Below are 24,952 nucleotides of genomic sequence, written 5' to 3' on the forward strand. Positions count from 1 at the left end.
GTGACGCCGCGCGGGGCGGGGCGGGGCGCGCACCTGGGCACCTGGGCGGCCGCGGTGGCGGCGGCGGCGGCGGGGAGACGGGCGCTATGGAGGGCGACGGTGGGAGCCCGTGGGCGCTGGCGCTGCTGCGCACCTTCGACGCGAGCGAGTTCACGGGCTGGGAGAAGGTGGGCTCGGGCGGCTTCGGGCAGGTGTACAAGGTGCGCCACGTCCACTGGAAGACCTGGCTGGCCATCAAGTGCTCGCCCAGCCTGCACGTCGACGACAGGTCAGCGCGGCGGGGGCTCGGGGCGCGCCGGGGGGACGCGGGCCCTGGGCTGGGGGCGCGGGGCCCACCGGCCCCCGGAGGCGCGCCCGGACCCGCCCGAGCGCTGCGGTCTGCGCCCGGCTTAGCAGGATTGCCGTGCGGGCGCGCGGCCTTTGTGAAGGCAGCGCCTCGCCCCGCCGACTTAGTAATTTACGCCCGAGCACAAATTGGGGCAAGACGGTCATTACGGCGGTGGGCGGCGCCGGGGTCCCGCTGCGCCCCGCACCGCCGGCGCGCGACTTCCCGCGGGGACGCCGGCCGCCGCCGTCGCGTTCCGTGGGTGCGTGGTGGTCTCCGCATAATCTCGCTTTTTTTGGAGGCGAATTTCGCCGATCGCGGGGGAGGTGCCGCAGGTGCGCGCCGGCTCGCGGTGAACAGTTCCTGGCTCACCTGTGGAGGAAGTGTGTGTTGTGCCTGTGTTTTCTGGGGCGATTTCCCGCACTCGGCCAGCCCTGGACACACACACAGGGAGGAGTCAGCTCGCGGGCCCCCGGGGAGCCCGGCTGCCTGGACCACCCCGGGGCGGCCTGGCTGGGAGCGGGGTGCAGGCCTTCAGGCCCGGGCCGCCTCCCTCTGCTTCCCTCCGTGGCCAGAAGTCGGCACCCCGGAGCTGCCGGCGGCTTTTTGCCGTCACCCCCAAGCCCGGTGTGGTGTGGACGCCGCAGTCCAATGGTGACCGGTGTCCCGAATGGCCAGCAGCTCAGAGGTGAGAGGACCCTCCCTAGGTTAATGCAAAAGCGCGTCCTTGTCCCCCCTGGCCCCCGGGGCTTCCTCTGGCGCTGTGGTCGTGTTGACCAAGTCCTGGGCGCTTGGCGCACCAGCCCGGGGCTCGCTGCCCGTGGGCAAGCCCCTCTCCCCGGGGTGGGGGGGGTCTGGAGTGGGTTCTCCGCATCAGCACAGGTTTGCACCCCGGATTCTTGCACTGGAAGAGGGAAGTAAACAAGTGCCCACCCCACCCCCACTGACTCATCACCTGCGTCCTCCGAAGGAAGGTTCTTTCTTCCGGGGTTTCTTGGGTGGCCTTGTCGGGTAGGGTTACTCCCCTGAGGCCGGCCGCCGAGGGCTCCGGTGAAAAGTGTTTTGGCCTTGCCGAGAAGCCCCGGTGGTGGCGAGCTGGTGGCTGCGCGCTGGTTTAGCCTCCCACAGTTTGCAAAGGAAGCCCCCGCCGCGGGGTTCGCGGGGTTAAATGTTCCGTATTCCGTGTGCAGCTCTGGGTAGGGATTTGCATCCGTCCCGCTGGGCATGGGGGAGCTGGGTGCCCCCCGCAGCCTTGCGGGCTTGCATCTCGGCCTCGGAACAGCCGGATTTCTCGGCTGCCGGCCACCGCGGCCCCCCGGAATCTGCCGGGGCTTCCCAGGAGTAGCAAGTGGGATTTTCCTGGCGTCTCGGCACGCAGGCCCCCAGCCCTGCACCTCTCCAGGCTCCGTGTTGCTTTGTTTGAGGGACAGCACCCCTGCTGCGTGGCCTGGGCCTGTCCTGGGTGACTGTGGCCCCCTTTGTGTGCTGCACGGGGACCCCCCCCCGGGGGGTGTCAGTGAAGCCGATTTTTATCGGGCAGGGCTGGGCTGCCTGATGCTCAGGCCGGGCTGGAGTCCCCTGGCTCCGTTGAGTACTTTGGCCCCAGCCCTTATCTATGCCTTGGCCTTGGCCACAGCTGACCCTGACCCTAGCGCCTGCAGGCTGCCGCAGGCCACCCAGCCTGTGTTTCTCTGCAGGGCAGGTCAGGGCTCCCGGGGGTAAGGAAGTGTGCCGAGGGGACCCTTCCTTCCTTTTTTTTCTTTCTTTCTAAGATTGATTCTATTTATTTGAAATAGAGTTACAGAGAGAGGCAGAGAGAGAGAGAGAGAGATCTTCTATCCACTGGTTCACTCCCCAAATAGCCAAAATGGCTGGAGCTGGGCCAGTGGGAAGCCAGAAGCTTCCTCCAGGTCTTCCACACGGGTGCAGGGGCCCAAGCACTTGGGCGTCTTCTACTGCTTTCCCAGGCCATAGCAGAGGGCGGGACAGGAAGTGGAGCAGCGGGACTCGAACCGGTGGCCATATGAGATGCCTGCGCTGCAGGCAGGGGCTTTAACCCGCTGGGGGAGGGGGCCCTCTGACCTCGGGTGCTGTTAGCGGCTAGGAGAGAAGGCCCCCCTCTCCCCTCCCAGCCCTCAGCTCAGATTCACGAGGTCCCTGCCCCGGCGCCAGCAGGGAGCCGGCTCGTGCTAGTCGGGGCGAGCCTGAGCAGCCCCGGGCTGCAGCTGCGGCGCTGACAATTGGCCAAGCCCCTTTCTTGTCAGTTTTAAAAATAGCAGTGTGGGAACCCCTCCGAGGCTGCCTGGGAGCGTGGCTGGGTGGTGCGCGGAGCCCTGGCTGACGGCGCGGCTCTCATGATGAAACCATTTTTCCGGCTACTTTTTTCCCAGAGGTGGTTCCCAGGTTTTCCTGGCCTTCACTCCCGGAGCGCCTCGCCCCAGCCAAGGAGGCCCCTTCTCGGCGTTGGCCGCTTCCCCGGGGGGGCCGTGCCTCCCCCTCTAACTAACGCGGCTTCCGGAGGGGCCCCTGGCTTTGGGGACGTTGGGATTCCCGATTGAGCCGGGAGGAGCCCCCGGGGCTCCTCTCCAGCCGCTCTGGGAAGGGATGGACGGAACTTTCTAATGTTTCTCCGCGTCCCAGGGCCCTCTCCACGGCGGGGGAAAGTGACACCGTCACTTGTCTAAAGGACAAGACGGAGTTAACAGCGGAGAAGGCGACCCCGAGCTGGACCCTGTGTCGCTGCCCATAAATGGGGTCGCCGCCCACCTGGAACCAGAGCGGGGTGGGGGAGCGGAGGCGGAATCGGCAGCCCTGTGCCCGGTGGTGCCAGCCCTGCCGCGTCCGCCTGAGCGAGGCCGTGCGATCTCAGGTTGGGTTTCAGTTGAGACGGTGTCAGCGCGACTCGGGGACGGTGGGGACGTGGCCGAGACGTGGCACGGCCGCCTGGCCCCAGCTCTGCCCAGCACCCAGGCTCCGGGACTCAGGAGTAGGGTCAACTCCACACCTTCTGTGTGCTCCTGAATGCGGCTGCAAACACAGCTTAGAGCCCGTCCGCCCGACCCTGCCGGGTTCCCTCCCGCTCCGTGCACTTCTAAGTCGCTGTTAGCCGCGGCGCCCTCGGTGGCAGCTGGGAGAAGCCGCGGTCCAGGCTTATTGAGTTGCAGATGTTGCCTGACCCCCGGAGGGCTGCTGCTTGGCTGGTGGCGTGTGTCCCTGGAGCAGAGGAGGAGGGCCGGAAAGGCGGGGCGGCGGCTGGATGATAGAAGTTGTACGGGGCAGGCTCTTCTGAGCACGGGGTGGGGGGCATGTGAGAGCCGCTGCCCCCGGGTCTCCAGCCTCCCACCGGGCGGCCCAGGACCCCTGCCCTGCCTGCTCGCCCGCCCACCAGCCTGCCCGAGGCTCCTCTGATCCTAGCCAGGGCGGTGTGGCCCGGAAGCAGCGGCTTATTCCTAGCGGCTCCCTCCCGGCAGCTGTGGGAAGCCAGCGCCCGCTCCGGGGGAGATTTGGGCCGGGATCCCCGGCTTTAAGGAGAAAAGCGGTCGCGGCTCTAATTACATGCTGTGAACGGGGTCTGTGGTGTCTGGGGAGAGCCGGGAAGGCCGAGCGGGGAACCCGCTGAACCGGGGCGGAGGGGAGGGGCGTGGCCGGCTGCCCGCCCCCGGCTACTCGGCAGTCGCTAATGAGCCCAATCAGAAGTCACCAGGTTTTATGGATCACGCCCTCGGGGCGAATGGGAGGAGAGGCGGTTTGCAGGTTAGCCCCGAGCTCCCGCAAGCCCTAATTGGGTGCGCGTCGGCTCCGGGCAGGTTAGGCTGGGGGGTGGGATGTCCACTCCACGTGGAGACGCGGCCCTGTGGGGGAGCTCCCTGGTGGACGCGGGTCCCTGAGGCCGGCAGGAGAGCTTAGGCCGGTGTCTGGTGGTGGTGGTAGGGGAGGCAGCCGACCACTTTATTATATTAAAATCATAGCAGTAGGAAACACAGGTTCTTTTTGTTTAGGTTTATTTACTTGCTTATTTGAAAGATAGAGTTACAGAGAGCGAGAGAGGTCTTCCATCTGCTGGGTCACTCCCCAGATGGCCGCAACAGCCAGGGCTGAGCCGGGAGCCGGGAGCTTCATCCACGTCTCGGGAGTGGTGGGGGCTCAAACACTGGGGCCGCCCCTCGGCTTTCTTGGGCCGTTAGCAGGGAGCTGGAGCTGACATGTGTGACCCAGTGGGATTCCGGTGTTGCGGGTGTGGGCTCTGTGCCTCGATGCCGGCCCCTGGACACAAATCCTATTATTATTATTATTTTTTTAAATATAGGCGCCTTCTATTTAAGGTGTACAAACTGAATTCGTACATACACATTCAGGAACGTAGTGCTTCTCCCCTCCCTCCCGCCCACACTCCCACCCTTCTTCCTCCTCCCTCTCCGATTCCCATTCTTATTTTTAACAAAGATCTATTTTCAATTAACTTTATGCACGTAAGGGTAACTCCACACCAAGAGTTCAACAAATAGTATTAAGGAAAAAAGCCCGTTTCTCAGTAGTTCAAACAGGGCTCTTCAAAATCATGGCATCTCAAAGTCAGACAAATTCTTTTAAAAAAAAAATGTTTTAAAGATTGATTTATTTGAAAGGCAGAGAGAGAGGTCTTCCATCCAATGGTTCACTCCCCAGATGGCCGCAGTGGCCGGAGCTGCGCAGATCCGAGGCCAGGAGCCAGGAGCTTCTTCCAGGTCTCCCACATAGTGCAGGGGCCCAAGGACGTGGGCCATCTTCTGCTGCTTTCCCAGGCCACAGCAGAGAGCTGGATGGGAAGTGGAGCAGCCGGGACTCAAGCTGGTGTCTGTATGGGTTGCCGGCACTGCAGGTGGCAGCTTTACCCGCTGCACCGCAGCCCGGGCCCTGGACATAGATTGTTAACCAGGCCCACGGTGACTCTCGGAGGCGGCTGCCCTGTGCTGTGGGCGAGGTCCCCAGCGGGAGGAGCCTGGGTGTGTTCTCTTTTCCTCCGCAGTGACCAGCCTGCCCCCGGCCTTTTCTCAGCCTCCAAGGACTTGGGGAGCAGAGCCAGGGGGCCACCCCGTGCCGCGCAGTGGGATCCCCCTGGCTGCGGGGAGAGTGGCCGGCGGTGTCCTGGTATGGGGCAGCCCCTCAGCTCAGCCCAGGGAGCCCCCGGGCCAGCACTGCCTGCTCTGGGCGGCTCGTTTCCACGCAGGTCCTTGGCCCGGAGCTAGGAGGGGAAACTGCAAGCCACACTGTAGCTTCCCCGTGATTGGACGATCCCCGGCGGGACGGTCCCCCGTGATTGGATGATCCCCTGGCTGGATGGTCCCCGGTGATTGGATGATCCCCCTGCTGGACGGTCCCCCGGTTGGATGATCCCCCGGCTGGACGGTCCCCCGGTTGGATGGTCCCCCGTGATTGGATGGTCCCCCGGCTGGACGGTCCCCCGTGATTGGATGATCCCCCGGCTGGACGGTCCCCCGGCTGGATGATCCTCCGCGATTGGATGATCTGGGGGCTGATGTTTGTGCAGCCGGAGATGGGACAGCCCCGGGAGTCCTGGCACTGCCCGCCCTCCCCTGGGGCCCCTTTGCCCCTGATTGACAGCCACTGGCCCACACCTAGAGGTGCCCCCAGAGGCCCTGTGCTGAGTGCCTCCCCCCACCCCCCACCCCCTGCAAGGCTGGGCTGGGCCGGGCTGCCCTGGGGCCCTGCGGCCTGTTTAGGAATTTCTCTAGGGGAAGAGCTCCTGTTTGGTAAACAAGGAGGGAGGGGCCTCACCTGCTCCGCTTCCTGCCTGGGAGGTGTTTCTGTAGTGTCCGGAGGCCTGGGCTCAGGCTGAGCTGCCCGGTTGGTTCCCAGCTTGGAGGGAAGGGGCCCTTGTGCCGGGGTGGTTCCCTTATCCCCAGAGAGCAGCTCTCCCAGCCCAGCCCGGAACCACTGCTGGGAGCGAGGCCTGGGAACCCGCATCCGTGGGCCTGTGCTGGGCTGCTGCTGACCCAGGTCCTGTGTGGCCAGGACGTGGCCTCTGAACGCGGGCTGAAGCTTTTGACCCCAGGGCGGACACAGGCCATCGCAGGCTGCAGGGAGGTGGAGGCTGACCTTCGACCTGGCAGTGTAAACACTCCCTGGGGCTTGTTACAAACTGCTGGTCCCTGAGCCCTGTGGGGCAGGGTGAGCCTGGCCAAAGCCCTCTCAGAGTCCCGTGCGTGGCCCTGTGGCCGCTCCCAGGGGGACAGGTGGAGCGCTTGCCCGAGCCACCACTCTGAGCACAGGTCAGAGGAGCAGACGCTGGGGAAGTGTACGTCGGCCCCCGGAAGCCACCGCGCACCGTGGGCAGTGGGGTAGACCCAGCGCCACCCCCAAGAGACGGCGTCACCTTTGTTTTGTTTTTAAGATTTATTTGAGAGGCAGAGTTAGGTGAACACGGAGATAAAGGTCTTCTACCCACTGGTTCACTCCCCGGACGGCCACAAGGGCAGGAGCTGGGCCCATCTGAAGCCGGGAGCCAGGAGCTATGCCCGGATCTACCGTGCAGGGGCAGGGGCCCAAGGACTTGGGCCACCCTCCGCTGCTTTCCCAGGCCACAGCAGAGAGCTGGATCGGAACCGGTGCCCATGTGGGATGCTGGTTTAACCCACTGTGCCACAGCACCGGTCCCCAGCTCTATCCTTCAAGCCAGAGAGTCGGAAGGAGGTTGCCAGGGACTGGGGGCCAGGGTGCGCGTGTTGTGCCCGTAGGTGGGGGTGATGGGAGTTTTGGGGGTGGAGGGTGGTGGTGGCTGTGGCATGCCAGTGAGCCCTGTACCTGTATCCCACGGACGGACGCTGTGCCCCTAGCCGAAGTGTGCAGGTGGGCTTGGGCTGAGGGGCTGGTGGGGGGCTCTTCAGGTAGATAGCCAGTTACAGCTTCTGGCCAAGCCCTGCCCTGGGAGGAGACCCCCAGACTCCAGGGCCCCGCACGCTGGCCCAGGGCTGCCCATGGGCGCTCAGCCGTGCCTCACAGGGCCGCAGACGTCAGCCGTGTCTGGGGGTGGGCTCCTGGGGCGTGCACCCAGAGCCGGCCGTCTCCCAGCCACTGCGTGTCCCTCATGCCCCGTGTGTGACCTCTCTCAGGGAGCGCACGGAGCTTCTGGAAGAAGCCAAGAAGATGGAGATGGCCAAGTTCCGGTACATCCTGCCCGTGTACGGCATCTGCCGGGAGCCCGTGGGCCTGGTCATGGAGTACATGGAGACGGGGTCGCTGGAGAAGCTGCTGGCCTCGGAGCCCCTGCCGTGGGACCTGCGCTTCCGCGTCATCCACGAGACCGCCGTGGGCATGAACTTCCTGCACTGCATGTCCCCGCCCCTGCTGCACCTGGACCTGAAGCCGGCCAACATCCTGCTGGACGCCCACTACCACGTCAAGGTGGGCGGCCGGCGCGGCACAGACAGGCCCCTGTTCCCGCGGGAGGGAGCGTGGGGTCCGGGACGCCCACTACCACCTCAAGGTGGGCTGGGGGAGGGGGGTGCGGCTGGCATGTTTCCGTGGGAGGAAGCGTGGGGTCTGGGTAAACACCAGGCGCAGCCGGAAGGTGGCTCCCGTGAACAAGCACGGGCCCTCTCCCCCAGATCCTGGCGCGCGACGGATTTGGGGCCCGTGCATTCGTGGATTCTGGTTAAGAGGAGGTCGGGCCGTGGACTGCCTGCTTTCAGGGCCGAGGGTGGTGGGAAGGGGATGCTCTGTGGTCAGGGCTGTGGAGTGTTCTAGAAAGAGGCTCTGTAGAGGGACCAGCCCGCCTGCTAGTGCCTGCACAGGCAGAACACTGTGTCCCCCGCAAAGCCTAGGAGCCTGTGGGTTTTTTCCTTTGCTACGTTTGTAAGCGTGCCAGCTAACGGGCTCGCTGCGGGGGTGGGCAGTGGGGACATCGTCATTCCGGCCTCAAGGCTGGGTGTGGCGCTTTTCTGTCTCTCCGCGGCCCCGAGGGTGGTGCCCTTGTGTCCCCACGTGGTGACGGCCGCCCACCCCGGGGAAGTCTGGGTCAGAGGTGGGTCTACAGAGGCAGCCACGGCCTCCCTGCCTCTCCACACGGGAGAGCGAGCGAGTGAGCAGCCAGGAGCTGTGGCCTGACTCCTGTCCCACTCACGCAGGGGACAAGAAAGGACCCCTCCCACGTGCCTGGTCCGTGGATCCACAGCACCTCCTGCCCTCTCTGTTGGCCTGGCCCCTGAGAGACCGTCCTCGGCCTGCCTTGCTCTGTAGCTCTCGGCGGGCGCAGGTGCACCGTGGCTGCCGGGAGGCGGCGGCGAGGCAGACGGTTCCACTCTGGACAGGAATCCTGGGCTGTCCTCGGGCAGGTGCAGCGCGTGGTCAGATCCTAGTCGGTGGCTGGACGTTTGGTCCTGATGTAAGAGGGACAGAACTCAGGGGCTGGGGGTGAGGGGCGCCGCCGTGGGCCTTGGAATCTGCCCACCTCCTGGGGTTCCTGCTGCTCTGCGCTGGGAGCCTGGACCGCACAGCTCTCCTGGGCAGTGTGGCGAGGGGTCGAGCGTGCCGGGTGCGGGTATCAGCAAGCGAGTGGAAAATGAAATGAAAGGTGTGAGCTTATTTTCGTGAAAAAAGAATTTGTAATACGTGGGTTTTTTATTAACACACATTCATATATTATGGAAAAATTATGGAAAATATATATTATGGAAATTTATTATGGAAATAATATATTATGGAAAAAATTTTGCGCACAATAATCTTTTTTTTAGTTTTGTTTTTATGATTAATTTATTTGAAAGCCAGAGTCACACACACAGAGAGAGAGAGAGAGAGAGAGGGGTCTTCCATCCACTGGTTCACTCCCCAAATGGCTGCAATGGCCAGGGCTGGGCCAGTCCAAAGCCAGGAGCCAGGAGCTTCTCCCGGGTCTCCCACGTGGGTGCAGGGGCCCAAGGGCTTGGGCCATCTTCCACTGCTCTCCCAGGCCACAGCAGAGAGCTGGATCGGAAGAGGAGTAGCCGGGACTTCACTGGTGCCCATATAGGATTCTGGCGCTGCAGACGGCAGCTTTGCCCGCCGTGCCATGGCACCAGCCCCCATACTTTTGATGTTGTTTTCCTGTCCGCTTTCTGAGGCAGTCTTGGGCCTCCCAGGAGGCCGGGTCAGGCGGAGTCGTGGGCAGGGGAGCAGCTGGCTGGGTTGGAACGGGGGCCCCGCCTTGCAGCCCCACTGCCAAGCCAGGAGAAGGCCGCCTGGAACCGGCTGTCCTCCAGGGCTGCTGTGGCGCGCATGCCCTTGTGGGCCAGGCCCTGGGAGGGAGACCGTGCTCAGCCGACGTCCTCCCGGCAGCCTCTGGGCTGGGCCTTTGTGGCCCCAGGGCCGGTGCCAGCTGTTAGGGGTCTGTGGGGACAGTGCCGTGGGCAGCCCGTGTGCCTGGAAATGTGCGGGGGCCTCCCAGCGGCTGTCGGGGATACCGGAGCCCTGGAGCCCAGTGGACGCCTGCTGCTTGCCCAGGGACCCAGGAGTGCCGCCCGCTGCCCCTGGTGCCCGGGGTCTGAGCCCTTTCCTCTCCCCTTGGCGGTGGGTTTAGCTCGTAGGTGAGGCTTCTCCGCGGGGTGCCTGGTCCAGGCGAAGCCCCGGGGGTGCCGGAAGTGCCGGTGCCCCTGCCGGGCCGGGGTGGGACAGCCTGTCCCCACCCCCAGAGGGTTGCTTCTGTGTGACAGCCTTCTTAATCAGGGGTTAGTCACCACCCGGGAGCCGGGAGCAGCCGGAAAGTGCGTTTCCTTCTGCTCTGCCCCGGTGTGGGACGTGGGAGCCCAGCCCGGCCGCCGGGTCTGCCTGGGCCTCGGGTGGCTGGGTGGCTGTCAGCAGACAGCGATGTGAGGCAGCAACTTTGATCTGGACTCTGAGACATTTGTTTTTATTTATTTGAAAGGCAAAGAGAGAGATCTTCCATCCACTGGTTCACCGTGGCCCCAGTGGCCACAACAGCCAGGGCTGGGCCTGGCCAAAGCCAGGAACCAGGACCAGAATCTGGGTCTCCCACGTGGGTGCAGGGGCCCAAACACTTGGGCCATCTTCCGCTGCTTTCGCAGGTGCATTAGCAGGGAGCTGGATCAGAGGTGGAGCAGCCGGGACTCGAACTGGCGCCCATAGGGGATGCCAGTGCTGTGGGCAGCAGCTTAGCCTCCACGCCACAGCGCCGGCGCCACGCTGGACTCTTGAAATGCAAGGGACTTCTGAAAGTTTGTGGGAAATGGCTTTAAAGGAGAAGCTTATGTTGTAATACGCGTTTCCCAGTCTTTCCGGAGGCCCCTTATATGTGTGGATCTCATCATTGTTTGTCCCAAAACTATCTCGTCTTTCCACGCCCACTGTGAAGTCCCCTCGGGAGGGCCCAGCCCGCCCGAGTGTCCCCGCTGCGTGCTGCCCTCTCATAGCCAGCGTGGCCGGGGCCGGCACTGCGGCGCCAGCTTCTTGCCGGGTAAGAAGGCACTTGATGTGGAATGACACTCGAGGTCGTCCGTCACTGAGTGCACTAAGTGCCAGCGTTGAGGCGCTGATCCTCACGTGATGAATCTCGTGTTGGAGATGCCGTCACCTGGTTTAAATCCGCGGGCTGCGTCTGTGTCCAGGCGGCCCGGTGTGGGCGGCCGTGTTCTGTGCACAGAGCTGCAGAGCCCCGAGCTCCTGGGCACGTGGCTCAGGGCACCCTTAGCTCCAGTCCTGTCTGCGTCTCAGCACGGCCCTTGCAGCGGGAGGGGTGAGCTGGCGTTCTTCATGACCTGTGCCAGGCGCCAGCGCTCGGCCTGCGACTCCCGGGTTCCGAGAGCTGTCTCCCAGCGCGGCGCTAGTTCCCGGGTGCGGGGATTGACCCTGGGGACTGGCGGCTTCTGCCAGGGACCGCAGAGCCCTGGCGCCAGGTCGTGGGGAGCCCCGGCTGCGCGGGCACGAGGCCGGGAGCCTGCTCCTGATCCTCCCAGCCGTGCGCCGTGGTGACGCCGGGCCCCCTGGCTCCCGTCCCGGCATTAGGGGCCTGACTCAGCCCCGCTGCGGCCGCCCCACAGGTGTGCTTGAGACGGTGCCTGCGAGTTAATTACAAGGCTGGAAAGAAACACATACCTCGCAGGGGAAGAGAAAGGGGCCGTTTCCACGTGGGTCAGGCGCCCTTTAGTGCTTTAATCCCTCGTACCGCGCTCCCACGGCTTCAAAGCCCGGGGGTCCGATCTGCACCCGGAGGTGGGGGTGCTGGTGGGAAGGGGGCTCCCCAAACAGGCTTGCGGGGCAGCTGCTGGCGAGTGACGTCACCACGGAGGGTTTCAGGGAGGCCCGAGGGTGCCTTAGCCCAGGAAGTCCTGCTTCCCCCAGCCTCAGGCCCCAGGCACCGGGCGGCCCCGTGTGGCGGGGTGGACGCTCCGCAAGCCCTCCAGGGGGGAGGCAGGACGCCCGTGGAGGGGGTGGGGTGTGTGTTTTGCTCGATTTAAAGGGCTGCCGAAAGTGCGCTTCCCTGTGGAGGGCTTGCCGACACCTGCCCGGCTCCCTGGCGGGCGGCCTGCATAACCAGCTGCCCCAGGTCGTCACCGGCCTCCTGGCCGCAGACCGAGGCCGCCGTCCGCCCCAGTGCAGGCGCCCGTGCCCCTCGACCTCTCGCTCTGTAGAGCAGTGCCCTTCTGCCCCGCCGAGCAGGTGCATTGCCCTTCATGCCGCCCTTCCTGCCCGGGGGCGGGACTGCCTGGATCCAGGATGGTGCTGGGGACCCTGCAGAGGGCGGCGGTGCTCACAGCGTCGGCCCACTGCGCGCACGGCCCCGTCGGAGGCTGACCAGTCTCGTGCTGCCTGCTGTGTTGCAGATTTCTGACTTCGGGCTGGCCAAGTGCAACGGGCTGTCCCACTCACACGACCTCAGCATGGACGGCCTGTTCGGCACCATCGCCTACCTCCCCCCGGAGCGCATCCGAGAGAAGAGCCGGCTCTTTGACACCAAGCACGATGTGTACAGGTCAGTGGGTGCCCAGCGTGCAGTGGGTGCTGTCCAGTGTGCATGTGCAGGCAGTGGATGCTTCCCAGTGTGTGTGTGCAGGCAGTGGGTGCTGTCCAGTGTGCCGTGTGCAGTGGGTGCTGTCCAGTGTGCCATGTGCAGGCAGTGGGTGCTGTCCAGTGTGCCATGTGCAGGCAGTGGGTGCTGTCCAGTGTGCCGTGTGCGGTCAGTGGGTGCTGTCCAGTGTGCCGTGTGCAGGCAGTGGGTGCTGTCCAGTGTGCCGTGTGCAGGCAGTGGGTGCTGTCCAGTGTGCCGTGTGCGGTCAGTGGGTGCTGTCCCAGTGTGCCATGTGCAGTGGGTCCTGTCCCAGTGTGCGTGTGCAGGCAGTGGGTGCCCCAGTCCCCTGTGGGCATCAGCTGGGGGCTTGAGCCTCGCCCTCCCCGCTCAGGACAGCAGCTCTCATAGCGGCCCTCGGTGCCTGTGAAACGTGGGTTTGGTCCATGAGAGCAGGACGCGTGCTTGCAGGGCCTGCGTGGGCTCCCTGCAGTGCGGCTGGCTGAGATGCTGGTGGCCAGCTCAGAGCCAGTTACGTAACCAGGCCCGCAGGTTCTGCGCGGTGCAAGGTTTTTTTATTTTTATTTTTAAAGATTTGTTTATTTGAAAGGTAGGTTTATAGAGAGAGAGGGAGAGACAGAGATCTTCCATCCATTGGGCTCATATGGCTGCAATGGCTGGGTTGGACCACAGGGAAGCCAGGAGCCAGGAGCTTCTTCCAGGTCTCCCACGTGGGCACAGGGGCCCAGACACTTGTCCCATCTTCTACTGCTTTCCCAGGCGCATTAGCAGGGAGCTGGATCAGAAGTGGAGTAGCCGGGACCCAAACCGGCACCCATATGGGATGCCGGCACTGCAGGCGGCGGCTTCACCCACCACGCCGTGGCGCCAGCCCATGGTGCAGCTTTGACGTTTTATTTATTTATTTTTTTAATATGGATGTATGTATTTGAAAGTCAAAGTTACACAGAGAGATAAGGAGAGGCAGGGAGGCGGAGAGAGAGAGAGAGAGAGAGAGGGAGGGAGAGAGGTCTTCCATCTGCTGGTTCACTCTCCAGCTGGCTGCAACAGTCGGAGCTGTGCCGATCCAAAGCCAGGAGCCAGGAGCTTCTTCTGGGTCTCCCACGTGGGTGCAGGGGCCCAAGGACTGGGGCCACCTTCCACTGCTTTCCCAGGCTATAGCAGAGAGCTGGACAGGAAGTGGAGCAGCCAGGACTCGAACTGGCGTCCATATGAGATGCTGGCACTGCAGGTGGCAGCTTTACCCGCTATGCCACAGCGCCAGCCCCGGCTTTGCGTTTCAGTGAGATGCGGTTTTACCGCTTGTCCTTGGGAGAGCCTGCTCCTCCGAGCGGCCTGGGTCTCCCAGCGGCCGTCCCCTCTGTGTGTTGTGGACTGAGCAGCTGGCATTTCCCAACACCTCCTTCCTGCCGGCCGGGGGCTGGGGGCAGGGGAGCCTGGGGAGCCGCCCCGTGGCCGGGTCCCTCGCCCGTGCGGTTGAAGGCTTGCTCACGCATGCCCGGCCTCTCCCTGTGGCTCTGTCCTGCGTGTGGTGCCGGTGACCGGGCCCCCAGCTTCCTGGCTCTCCTCTGTGTCTCCGGCACCGCCTGGGCCCTGGCCAGCTGGTGTCACAATAGCCATTGTGCCTGCTGTGCCTCTGAGCGCCAGCCCGCTGGGGTCCGGTCTCAGCTTGTTGAGTTTGGGGACAGGGAGCCGCTGTCTGTTTAAACGTGTTGGAGCCAAGGATGTCAACTTTTGAACTCAGATTTCAGTTCGTTTTCGGCGAATTCTCCTGCTCTTACTAACAAGCCGCTGTCGATGTAGGTGTTCGCGAGGGAGCCGGCTTTCAGACTCTCACGTTTTTGTTTTTAAAGATTTATTTATTGATTTGAAAGGCAGGGTTACAGAGAGAGAGGGAGAGACAGAGACAGAGAGAGGTCTTCCATCTGCTGGGTCACTCCCCGGATGGCTGCAGCGGCCAGGACTTAGCCAGACTGAAGCCAGCAGCCAGGAGCTTCCTCTGGGTCTCCCACGCGGGTGCAGGGGTGCAAGGACTGGGCCCATCCTCGCTGCTTTCCCAGGCCACAGCAGAGAGCTGGGTCGGAAGTGGAGCAGCCGGGACATGAACTGGTGCGGACGTGGGATGCCAGCGGTGCTGTCTCGGCTGTAACAGCGCTGGCCCCCCGTGTCTGAGTTTTGATTTGAGGGTTGGTTTTTGTGTATATGATCCAGAGTGATTTTTTATTTGTAAGTCTGAATCCTCAGTTCTGAAAGGCCTGGGGGTCCTGCTGAGGCGCCTCCGGGCGCTGTCTGGGCACCTTCTCACCGTGACAAGCTCTGCCGTGGCCGCGGCGCCAGGGTTGGGGTCAGAACGTGCATCTGTGTCTCTAGGATCGGGGCACAGCAGGGGAGGGGGTGCCCCGAGTCGTCCTGGCTCATCCGTCCGTCCGTTTATCCTGCTGAGGCCCTGGCCTGCCGGAGGGGCAGTGAGGTGGGCGGAGGCCGAGCCCCTCAGAGCTGGGGCGCAGGTGCACAGGGTGTCTCCTGGGGCGCAGCTCCTGCTGTCTGGCCTCGAAGCCCCCGACGTGACGGTCTCCCTCTGACAGCTCTGCCCTGGTGTCTCCCCGCCCCCATCCGTCCGTCCGTCCGTCCGTCCGTCCGGTTTCCGAGTGGCCTCTCGGCTCCCTGCCGTGTTTGGTCTTGGCTCTGGCTCGCAGGTGCTAACGGCCTGGTCTCTCTTGCAGCTTTGCCATCGTCCTGTGGGGCGTGCTCACGCAGAGGAAGCCGTTTGCAGGTGAGCGGCCGCCTGCTCCCGGGGGTGTGGAGTTGCTGTCTCGGGTGGGTGGGTGAGTGTGTGTGTGGGGTTGCTGTCTCGGGTGGGTGTGTGTGTGGAGGTGCTGTCTCGGGTGGGTGTGTGTGTGTGTGTGTGGAGTTGCTGTCTCGGGTGGGTGTGTGTGTGGAGGTGCTGTCTCGGGTGGGTGTGTGTGTGGAGGTGCTGTCTCGGGTGGGTGGGTGGGTGTGTGTGTGGAGTTGCTGTCTCAGGTGGGTGGGTGGGTGTGTGTGTGGGGTTGCTGTCTCGGGTGGGTGTGTGTGTGGAGTTGCTGTCTCGGGTTGGTGGGTGAGTGTGTGTGTGGGGTTGCTGTCTCGGGTGGGTGTGTGTGTGGAGTTGCTGTCTCGGGTTGGTGGGTGAGTGTGTGTGTGGGGTTGCTGTCTCGGGTGGGTGTGTGTGTGGAGTTGCTGTCTCGGGTGGGTGGGTGGGTATGTGTGTGGAGTTGCTGTCTCAGGTGGGTGGGTGGGTGTGTGGAGGTGCTGTCTCGGGTGGGTGTGTGTGTGGAGGTGCTGTCTCGGGTGGGTGGGTGTGTGTGTGGAGTTGCTGTCCCGGGTGGGTGGGTGGGTGGAGTTGCTGTCCCAGGGTGGGTGTGTGGGTGGGGTTGCTGTCTCGGGTGGGTGGGTGAGTGGGTGGAGTTGCTGTCTCAGGTGGGTGGGTGGGTGTGTGTGTGGAGTTGCTGTCTCGGGTGGGTGAGTGGGTGTGTGGAGTTGCTGTCTCGGGTGGGTGTGTGGGTGGAGTTGCTGTCTCGGGTGGGTGGGTGGGTGTGCGCTCTCCTGTGCCCTGTCCTCAGTCAGCTCCTGCAGTCCAGCTCCCTAGGCTGCTCTGGGCCTCGAAGCCAGCAGGGCCAGGTGGGCTGTGCAGTGTGTCCGTGTGGAGACCCTGGCCACGCGGGCTGACAGAGGGCCCTTTTGGTGTCGCACACAGGATGGAGCCGGGTCCTTTCGGGCCAGTTTCTCGGGTGGTAGTCTGTGCACAAGGCACACGCTGTCTGGTCGCTCAGTGTAGGGTTCTGTGGCGTTGAGTTCACGCATAGTGTCGTCCAGGCGTTTCACTGTCGTCTTCCGGAACGTTCTGCACCCCAGAAGGGAGCCCCCACCCGCCCATTAAGCGGTCAGTCCCGTTCTCCCTGCTCCCAGCCCCTGGCGACCACCCTTTGGTTCTCAGTCTCCGGATTTGCTTGTTCTAGATAGTTCCAGATAATTCTGTTGAACACTTGTTTATTAACTGCTGTAAAACACGCACCGGATTGTCCGTGTGAGCCACCTCGGGTGCAGCTCGGCTGTGCCCGGTGCCTGCCGGCTGTGCAGCCCGTCCCAGGGCCCTTTGTTGCCTTTTTTTTTTTTTTCCCCCAAAGATTTATTGATTTACTTGAAAGGCAGCTGTGGAGAGAGAGACCTCCCACCTGCTGGTCACTCCCCAAGTGGCCACAGCAGTCTGGGCTGGGCCAGGCTGAAGCCAGGAGCCAGGAGCTCCATCCGGGTCTCCCACTGGGTGCAGGGGCCCGAGCCCTTGGCCAGCATGTGCTGTTTGCCAGGCCATGAGCAGATCAGCAGTGGACTAACACAGACCGGAACCGGCGCTCGTATGGGATGCTGGCGTTGTAGGTGGCACTTAACCCGCCGGGCCACGGTGAGCCCTTCTGCCGCCCCGCCTGGCTCCCGGCACCAGCGGGGAGCTGTGGTGGCTCCGCACTTCCAACAGCCCCTCCGTCTTCGGGCTTTGACACCAGGACCTGTTTGTTGTAAAAATCCGGTACCTCTGTAGCTCCTGGAGAAGGCCCTTGTTTTGAGATGAGACCAAAAGCGTCCTTGGATGCGGGTGAGGCCGGAGCTCCCGCCAGATTCCGAGAGGCCCGGGGCTCGGCCAGCCCTGCTAGGACGGAGCTTCTCTCCTTCGTCATCTTACCAGGGAGTCTGGTGACCCCGCCCCGGTGCCGCGTTCTCCCCCACGGAGGTCTGTGGCCTGACCCCTCCCCACATAGTGGCGTGCCTGGCCGACGACCGAGTTGTGTGGTGGAAGTGATGGCCAAGGCAGGTGCACGGTGGGGATGGCGAGGGGACGGTCCTCTGCTTGCTGCCCCGTGGCGGGGGTCTGGGTAGGATCCTGGCGGCTCGCACAGGTCTGCCTTCCCTGGGCGTGTTTGGAGCCGTGGGGTGGGGAGGGCCGCTGGGACTAGAGACTCGGAGGCCAGGGGGGCTCTGAGCTGAGCAGGAGGCGGGGCCTGGCGCACCGAGCCGGCCTCGACCCTTCCCAGGCAGGGCAGAAGCCGCGGCCACCACCCTGACAGAGGCCAGGTGTGCTGGCGACGGGGTGTGAAGGAAGACCGCGTGGCCCCTGGGTTGTGAACCAAGAGGGGATGGCCCCCTCGCACACCCCAGCCCTGGCATGGCACAGGGAGAGCCGGCGTCCTGGCCGCCGTGGCCTGGGCTGGGAACGGGAAGTGAGGAAGGTTTCTCTCCCACTGGGAGAATTGGGTCCCCTTGGGTGCTGCACGAGGTGATTCTGGGGTTTAGGAGTGTTGCCTCCATGGCAGGTGATGGTCACGTGGAGCACGCCCCGGGGTCTCTGTGCCACACGTGGGGTCTCTGTATCTGCTGCTTAGGGTCTCTGTGTCTGCCACGTGGGGTCTCTGTGTCTGCCACGTGGGATCTCTGTGCCACACTGGGGGTCTCTGTGTCTGCCACGTGGGGTCTCTGTCTATCACGCTGGGGTCTCTGTGTCTGCCACACCGGGGGTCTCTCTATCACACCGGGGGTCTCTATGTCTGCCACGCCAGGGTCTCTGTCTGCCACATTGGGGGTCTCTGTGTCCACCACATGGGGTCTCTGTGTCTGCCACGCTGCCTGTGGCTGGCAGAGCCGCGCGCTCAGTGTGGGGGGCTCTGAGAGGGCGTGGCTGGGCCCGCCCTGCCCTGCCCCGGCCCCAGAGCCCTGACCCGTGCGCCTTTGCCTTGCAGATGAGAAGAACATCCTGCACATCATGGTGAAGGTGGTGAAGGGCCACCGGCCCGCGCTGCCGCCCATCTGCCGGCCCCGGCCCCGCGCCTGCCGGAGCCTCATCCGCCTCATGCAGCGGTGCTGGCACGAGGACCCGCAGGCCCGGCCCACCTTCCAGGGTGAGCGCGGGGGCATCCGGGGGCGCGGCTGCGGGCATCCCAGGACACAGAGCCGGCGACCAGGACGGGCCCTGCACACGGGGTTCGCCCGGGAGCCGCGTCTGTGTGTGGCCTCGCGACACCAGGGCTGGGCTGGGGCAGCTCGTCCCGAGGGGTCAGCTCCGGCCTGGTTTGCCGCCCAGGGGAGCCCGCGGGACTGGACGCCTGGTGATTCAAGTTCAGGTTCCGCTTTGGGTGCTGAGAGATGGACACAGCCACTGGCCCGAGTCCTTCCTACCTACGCCGCTTTGGAAAATTGCCAAAACTTCTGCGGCTGTGTCTTTGGGAGGGGACGTGACCAGGCAAATCTCCTGGCGTGGAAGACCCGTGGCGGGGGAGAAGATTGAGTGGGCACGGGACTCGCAGGCTGGTGCCAGTGGCTCGGCACAGGGCGTCTGGCTGGTGGGGGCCCCCGAGGGCAGCTCCTGCTCTGTGTGGTGAGGCCTCGCCAGCGCGGGGAGCCCGGCCGGGGTCAGGCTGCAGGGCCCCGGCTCGGCCTCTGCCCTGCGGCGGCCTTGGCTGGCAGAGTTGACGGGCAGTCATCCGAGCGATGCACTCTTGGTTGTTTTCCCAAAGAAATCACCTCCGAGACCGAGGAGCTGTGCGAGAGGCCCGACGACGAGCTGGGAGACGCGGCGCCCGCGCCCGCCGGGAAGGCCCCCCTGGAGCCCGCCGGCCAGGTAGCCGGGTCTTGTTTGCTGGGTTCACCGGTGCACTTGCCACACCGCCTGCTCTGCGGGTGCCCCGGCCAGCCGGCACTGCCCCCTCACGTCCGGTCCTGCGCAGGTCCCACAGGGACTCCAGGTTCCTGTCTGTGAGCTGGGCACAGCATGCGGCCGGCTTGGGTTTCAGTGGGCTCCTGTCGCGCCTGAGCCGTGGGGGCCCAGAGCCTCTGCCCCCGTGCCGTGGCCTGGAGCGTGGAGGGGGGTGGGGCTGGGTTTTTCTGCAGCCCTGGCTTGGGGATCTGGTCACTTCTTTTTATAAAGATTCACTTTATTTATTTGAAAGGCAGAGTTAGAGAGCGAGAGAGGAAAATAGGAATTTCCCATCCGCTGGTTCACTCTCCAAATGGCTGCAACAGCCGGGGCTGGGCCGGATGGGAGCCAGCAGCTTCTTCCGGTCTCCCAAGGACTTGGCCGTCCTCCGCTGCTTTCCCAGGCCGTTGGCAGGGAGCTGGATGGGAAGCGGAGCAGCCAGGATGGGCTATGGGATGCTGGCGTCGCAGCCGGCGGCTTCCCGCTGTGCCACAGCGCCGGCCCCGTGTGGTCACTTGTTGGCTGCTCGCGAGTGGTTTGTGCTGCGTAGGTTATGTAAGATGTGATAGAAGCTCGGAGTGCCGGGGCTCGCCAAGTACCTGTGCGGTGCGAGGCTGGCACGGAGCTGCACCAGGAAGCCGACGAGCGAGCTTTAAAACGTGCCGTCTGGCGTGGGGCCAGGTCCCCGGGTTAGCGGCGTGAGGTCGGAGATAAGTGCACCTGTATGGGCACTCACTTCCCAAACACACGGGCGTGCCTGCGAGGGGCAGCCCGGCCCCGATACAGGTGGGCCAGGCGGCCAGCACGTGGCTCCATGCAGCAGACCGGGCAGGTCCCAGCGAGGGGGCTTTGGGGCAGACAGGTGTAAAGCAGGGAGAGTCGGGGACCCCGTCGGCGCTCGTCCCTCCCCACGCGGGCTCGTGGAGCTGCCCATCAGGACCTGCCCGGAGGGGCTGGCGTGCCACGCCACGGCCAGTTAGGCTGCCACCGCCACACCGGCTTCTCGTGAAGCAGCACTGGTCCCATCCAGCCCCCTGCTCACGCACCTGGGAGAGCAGCGGAGGATGGCCCAGGTGCTTGGGCCCCTGCACCCATGTGGGAGACCCGGATAAAGCTCCTGGCTCCTGGTCCCAGTGTAGCTGATGCAGTGTTGGGGGAGTGACCCAGCAGGTGGAAGCTCTCTCCCTCCCGTCTAGATATTCAAATAATCTCCACTTTTTTTGTTTTTCTTAAAGACCTTTTCAGAGGGTCCGTGGGGGTGTGTCAGGCTGGATCACCATGTTGTCCCCATAGCTGGGCCCTTGGCTACACACAGCCCACGAGCCACACTCAACAGCTCCAGGGAGTGGGTGTGGGGGAGGGGTTTGGCAAAGGAGGGGCCCAGTGCCCTGTCTCTGCTGTGTGACGGCTGTGGTCGGCCAAGGCCCCTCCCCGCCACGCATGGCCCTGCTTCGTGTTCGCATCCTGCCTCTAGCGTGGACGCTGCTCTGTGCGACACCACCGGGCAGATGGCATCCGGGGTGCCCGGTGCTGGGTTCCCCGTTCCACGTCCCTGTGCTGGGTGGACCCAGCAGGTCTCCCGGGCTGCATGTCCGCGGCGTCTGCACCGCCCTCCCGTCCTCACCGCCCCCTCCAACCTCGCAGGCGGCGCCCGCGTCCACGCAGCTCCAGCGCGCCTCCGCCCCCGCCTTCGACAAGGACTGCAGCCTCTCGGAGCTGCTGTCGCAGCTGGACTCCGGCATCTCGCAGACGCCCCAGGGCCCCGAGCAGCTCAGCCGCAGCTCCTCCGAGTCCAAGCTCCCGGCGTGCGGCAGCGGCAAGCGGCTCTCGGGCGTGTCCTCCGTGGACTCGGCCTTCTCCTCCAGGGGCTCGCTGTCGCTGTCTTTCGAGCGGGAGCCTTCCACGGGTGGTGAGCGTGAGGGCGGCCTTGGGGGGCGTGGGGCCCCGTGTTCGCGCCGTGGGTGCCAACCCCAGGGCCCGAGGTGGACTCCTCGCCTGCGGGCCAGCTCTCGCGGGGGCTGGTGGAAGAGGGTGCGGGCTGCAGAGCTGCCAGGGAGGCATGCCACCTTCCCCAAGGACAGGCGTGTTCTAGAACCTTCTTGGCTATGGTCCTCCCCGGGGACGTCTCACAGGCCCCACTCAGGCTGCCAGCGTGCAGCCCTGCCTCCTTAGCCCCGCCCCTCACCCCCCCACCCCGTCCCCTCGAGGATGTATTGTAGTGGGTGACACCAGACCCCTTCATCCCAGGTGGGGGCCCAGTCCCTGGAGGGTCATTGTAAGAAACAGTCTCGTGACAGCTCCTGGACGGGGGCTGGCCTTGTGGGGTCGGCGGGGGGGCTGCCGACCCAGAGCGGGTCACCCGGGCAGTGCATCTGCGCAGGGAGAGCCGTGCAAGCCTCGTCCGCGGGAGGGGCTGCCTGGGTCCCGCGGGCTGCGCCCCGTCCTGCTCGCCCAGCCCCAGGCTGGCTCCGGGTTCTCCACTCGGGCCTGGTGGCTGGCGGGAGCCCCACCGAGCACCTGGGTCCTGCCCGGGTCTCCTGGTTCGATCGCACACAGATAAAGCGAGACGAGCACCGCGGGGCCCAGTGGGACGGCCAGGCCGCCGGTCCCCGACGGCGCAGGGCGTGTGTCCCGCCGTGAGCGGCCCTGACGCTGCCTCTCCTCTGCCCGCAGACCTGGGCGCCACGGACGTGCAGAAGAGGAAGCTGGTGGACGCCGTGGTGTCCGGGGACACGAGCAAGCTGATGAAGGTGCTGCAGCCGCAGGACGTGGACCTGGTGCTGGACGGCGGCGCCAGCCTGCTGCACCTGGCCGTGGAGGCCGGCCGGGAGGAGTGCGTCAAGTGGCTGCTGCTCAACAACGCGAACCCCAACCTGACCAACAGCAAGGGTGCCACGCCGCTGCACGTGGCCGTGGAGCGGCGCGTGCGGGGCGTGGTGGAGCTGCTGCTGGCCCGCAAGAGCAGCGTCAACGCCAAGGACGAGGACCAGTGGACGGCGCTGCACTTCGCCGCGCAGAACGGGGACGCGGGCAGCGCGCGGCTGCTGCTGGAGAGGAGCGCCTCGGCCAGCGAGGTGGACTTCGAGGGCCGCACGCCGCTGCACGTGGCCTGCCAGCACGGCCAGGAGGACATCGTGCGCATCCTGCTGCGGCGCGGCGTGGACGGGGCCCTGCAGGGCAAGGACGCGTGGGTGCCGCTGCACTACGCCGCCTGGCAGGGCCACCTGTCCATCGTCCGGCTGCTGGCCAAGCAGCCCGGGGTGAGCGTGAACGCCCAGACGCTGGACGGGAGGACGCCGCTGCACCTGGCCGCCCAGCGGGGGCACTACCGCGTGGCCCGCGTCCTGCTGGACCTCCACTCCGACGTCAACGTGTGCAGCCTGCGGGCGCAGACGCCCCTGCACGTGGCGGCCGAGACCGGGCACACGAGCACCGCCAGGCTGCTCCTGCACCGCGGCGCCAGCAGGGAGGCCGTGACCGCCGAGGGCTGCACCGCCCTGCACCTGGCGGCCCGCGGCGGACACCTGGCCACGGTCAGGCTGCTGGTGGAGGAGAAGGCCGACGTGCTGGCCCGCGGGCCCCTGAGCCAGACGGCGCTGCACCTGGCCGCCGCGCACGGGCACTCGGAGGTGGTGGAGGAGCTGGCGAGCGCCGAGCTCATCGACCTGGCCGACGCGCAGGGCCTCAGCGCCCTGCACCTGGCCGCCCAGGGCAGGCACGCTCAGACCGTGGAGACGCTGCTCAGGCACGGCGCCCACATCAACCTGCAGAGCCTCAAGTCCCAGGGCGGCCACGGCCCCGCGGCCACGATCCTGCGGCGCAGCAAGACCTAGCCCGCTGCCCGGGAGGCTGGGGTCTGTGTGGGCCTCTTGTCCTGTGGTCGTGAGCAGACCTAGCCCGCTGCCCAGGAGGCTGGGGGTCTGTGCGGGCCTCTTGTCCTGTGGTCGTGAGCCGCGTGGGGGCCGGAAGGTGCCGGGCTGGGCGCTCGGCTTGCCCTGCTGTGGCTTTGCCAGAACATGGACCTAGCGCACGGCGAGGGGCGTGGGCGCTGGCCGGGGGCGCGTTGACCAAAGCCAGCCGGGACACTTGTGGCCACGGACCCACCTGCCCGTCAGGGTGCCTGGGGTCGGAGGACGATGGGTCCCAATGGTTTCCTGCTGGCGCGGCCCTGGGGTGGCCGCCCCAGCGCCCGAGGGGAGCCGCCTCCCACTGCCCACCGTGAGGGAAGAGGTGTGGGAAGAACTGTCTCGGAAGGTTCCTGGTTTACGGAATCCCTTGGAGTAGGGGACCAGAGAGCAGCTGTCGCCGGATACCCGGATGACACTGGTTCCCATCGCCCGGGGGTATCGCCATGCGGGACGAAGCACCAGGGCTGACCTTAAAGCCGTCTGCCCGATCGCCCACCCCGTGGTGAGTCCACTTGCTGTGGGTCATTTCCTGTCACCTGAAACAGCTTTGGACCCCGGGACCACGTGTGGGATTCGCTGAAGGCTCCCGTGCAGCCTGGGCCCTGGACCGAGAGCCGTGTGCTCAGCTGGGCGCCCTCTCATCCGCCGTCTTCTAGTGCTTGATCTGTGGCCAAGTGGGGGCCTGGATGGAGGGGGAGGGGGGCCTGGATGAAGGGGGAGGGAGCCCGGATGGAGGGGGAGGGACTGCTTTCTGACCCACTTTGCCAACAGCTGTCCCGTGCATCCTGGCCGGGCAGGTGGGGCGTGGCCCGAGGCACCCGGGAGCCGGGCGGAGTGGGAGATGGGGCCGAGTCTCTTGGCCGTGCAGTCACACGGGGCCTCCTGACCACGTACTCGGGCCAGTGCTCTGCAGGACGTGGCCTGGTGCGTGGCACAGAGAAAGGTGCTGTGGATGCTCTCGTGAGCCCGTGGGCGGGGCTGTGCGTCCCTGCAACAGGAAGTCCCCGCCCCGTGCAGCCTCGCGAGGCCAGACAGCACTCTGAAAGATGTCAATAAAGCTAAGGACTGGTCTGTTGTTTTGAAGTTGGTGAGACTTGGTTTTTCTTGAAAATGAGCTCAGGTTGTCTGGCTTCTGCAAACCAGAGGCTTGAGGCCCAGGGACGCCCTGCTGGGATACGTCCCTGCCCTGGCTCCGTCTCACTGGGCTAGGGAAGGGCAGCCTCGAGCGCCCCGCTCCTGAGCCCCCGCCCTCCACGCTGGGACCCCGCAGGAGGCAAGCCTGCCCCGATGGAAGCCGCCCCCAGCACCTGCCTTGTTCTTTAAGTTTGTTTATGCGACAGGGGGCTCCCCCCAGCCATGGTTCACTCCCTGGTGCCCTCTGTGCCTGGGGACCAAAGTCAGGAGCCGGGACCTGAGCCAACGCCGCTGCTCCCAGGTCGCCGGAGCCGGAGCCGGAGCTGGTGTCAGGCCCCGGTACTCGGTTGTGGTGTGCAGGTGTCCTGAGCGGCCATAGCCTGCTGGGCCAAGCTCCCGCCCTCACTTCCTTAAGTGCTTGTCCCTGGTGCTGTGGTGCACCTGCCACCTGCGTCCTCTGCCCCCCCCCCCGGTGGAGCAGGTCGCAGGCAGGGGGCCCAACGGACCACCAGGGATGCGATTCCTGGGGCCGGGTTCCCTCCCGGGAAGCCAAGCAGGGAGCTCCCAGGTCTGGAGCAGCACCTCGGAGTCCTGGAAGGTTCTGGAAAGTCCTGGGAGTGCCTGCAGAGGAGACTTGCAGTGGCTCACAGCCACAGTGGGTGGGTCGGGGTGAGGGTTACTGGCTCGTTCAGGAGCAGGGAGCCCCTGGCCTAGCTGAGGATGGACGGGGTGGCTCCATCGCTGAGCTGAGCCAGGCAGGGGGAGGCCCAGGAGAGCCCCGCGGGGCCTAGGACAGTGGCCATGCAGCTGGCGGGGACAGAATCCTAGGTGAGCCAAACGTTGGGTGCGCA

The 24,952-nt window shown here is 65.1% G+C and overlaps 1 protein-coding gene and 1 long non-coding RNA gene across 2 annotated transcripts; one reads left to right on the plus strand and one right to left on the minus strand.

Annotated features, from left to right (window-relative positions):
- Positions 1 to 19: 19 nt before the first annotated feature.
- On the plus strand, positions 20 to 24,050 carry RIPK4 (receptor interacting serine/threonine kinase 4). The gene is made up of 8 exons (XM_070073138.2): positions 20 to 268; positions 7,435 to 7,726; positions 12,139 to 12,287; positions 15,065 to 15,114; positions 18,107 to 18,265; positions 18,881 to 18,984; positions 20,704 to 20,968; positions 21,733 to 24,050. Exons 1-8 carry the CDS (start codon positions 87 to 89, stop codon positions 22,890 to 22,892), a joined length of 2,361 nt encoding a protein of 786 aa, XP_069929239.1. The 5' UTR covers positions 20 to 86; the 3' UTR covers positions 22,893 to 24,050.
- LOC149126875 (uncharacterized) lies at positions 4,348 to 6,401 on the minus strand. Its single transcript, XR_016232219.1, has 2 exons — positions 6,101 to 6,401; positions 4,348 to 4,588 (listed from the first exon to the last, which is right to left on the minus strand). It is a non-coding gene; the product is annotated as an uncharacterized LOC149126875 (long non-coding RNA).
- Positions 24,051 to 24,952: the final 902 nt, after the last annotated feature.

The sequence above is a fragment of the Oryctolagus cuniculus genome, chromosome 4, assembly GCF_051225735.1.
Source record: "Oryctolagus cuniculus isolate XC-2025 breed Fujian yellow rabbit chromosome 4, ASM5122573v1, whole genome shotgun sequence".
Taxonomy (NCBI): Eukaryota; Metazoa; Chordata; class Mammalia; order Lagomorpha; family Leporidae; genus Oryctolagus; species Oryctolagus cuniculus.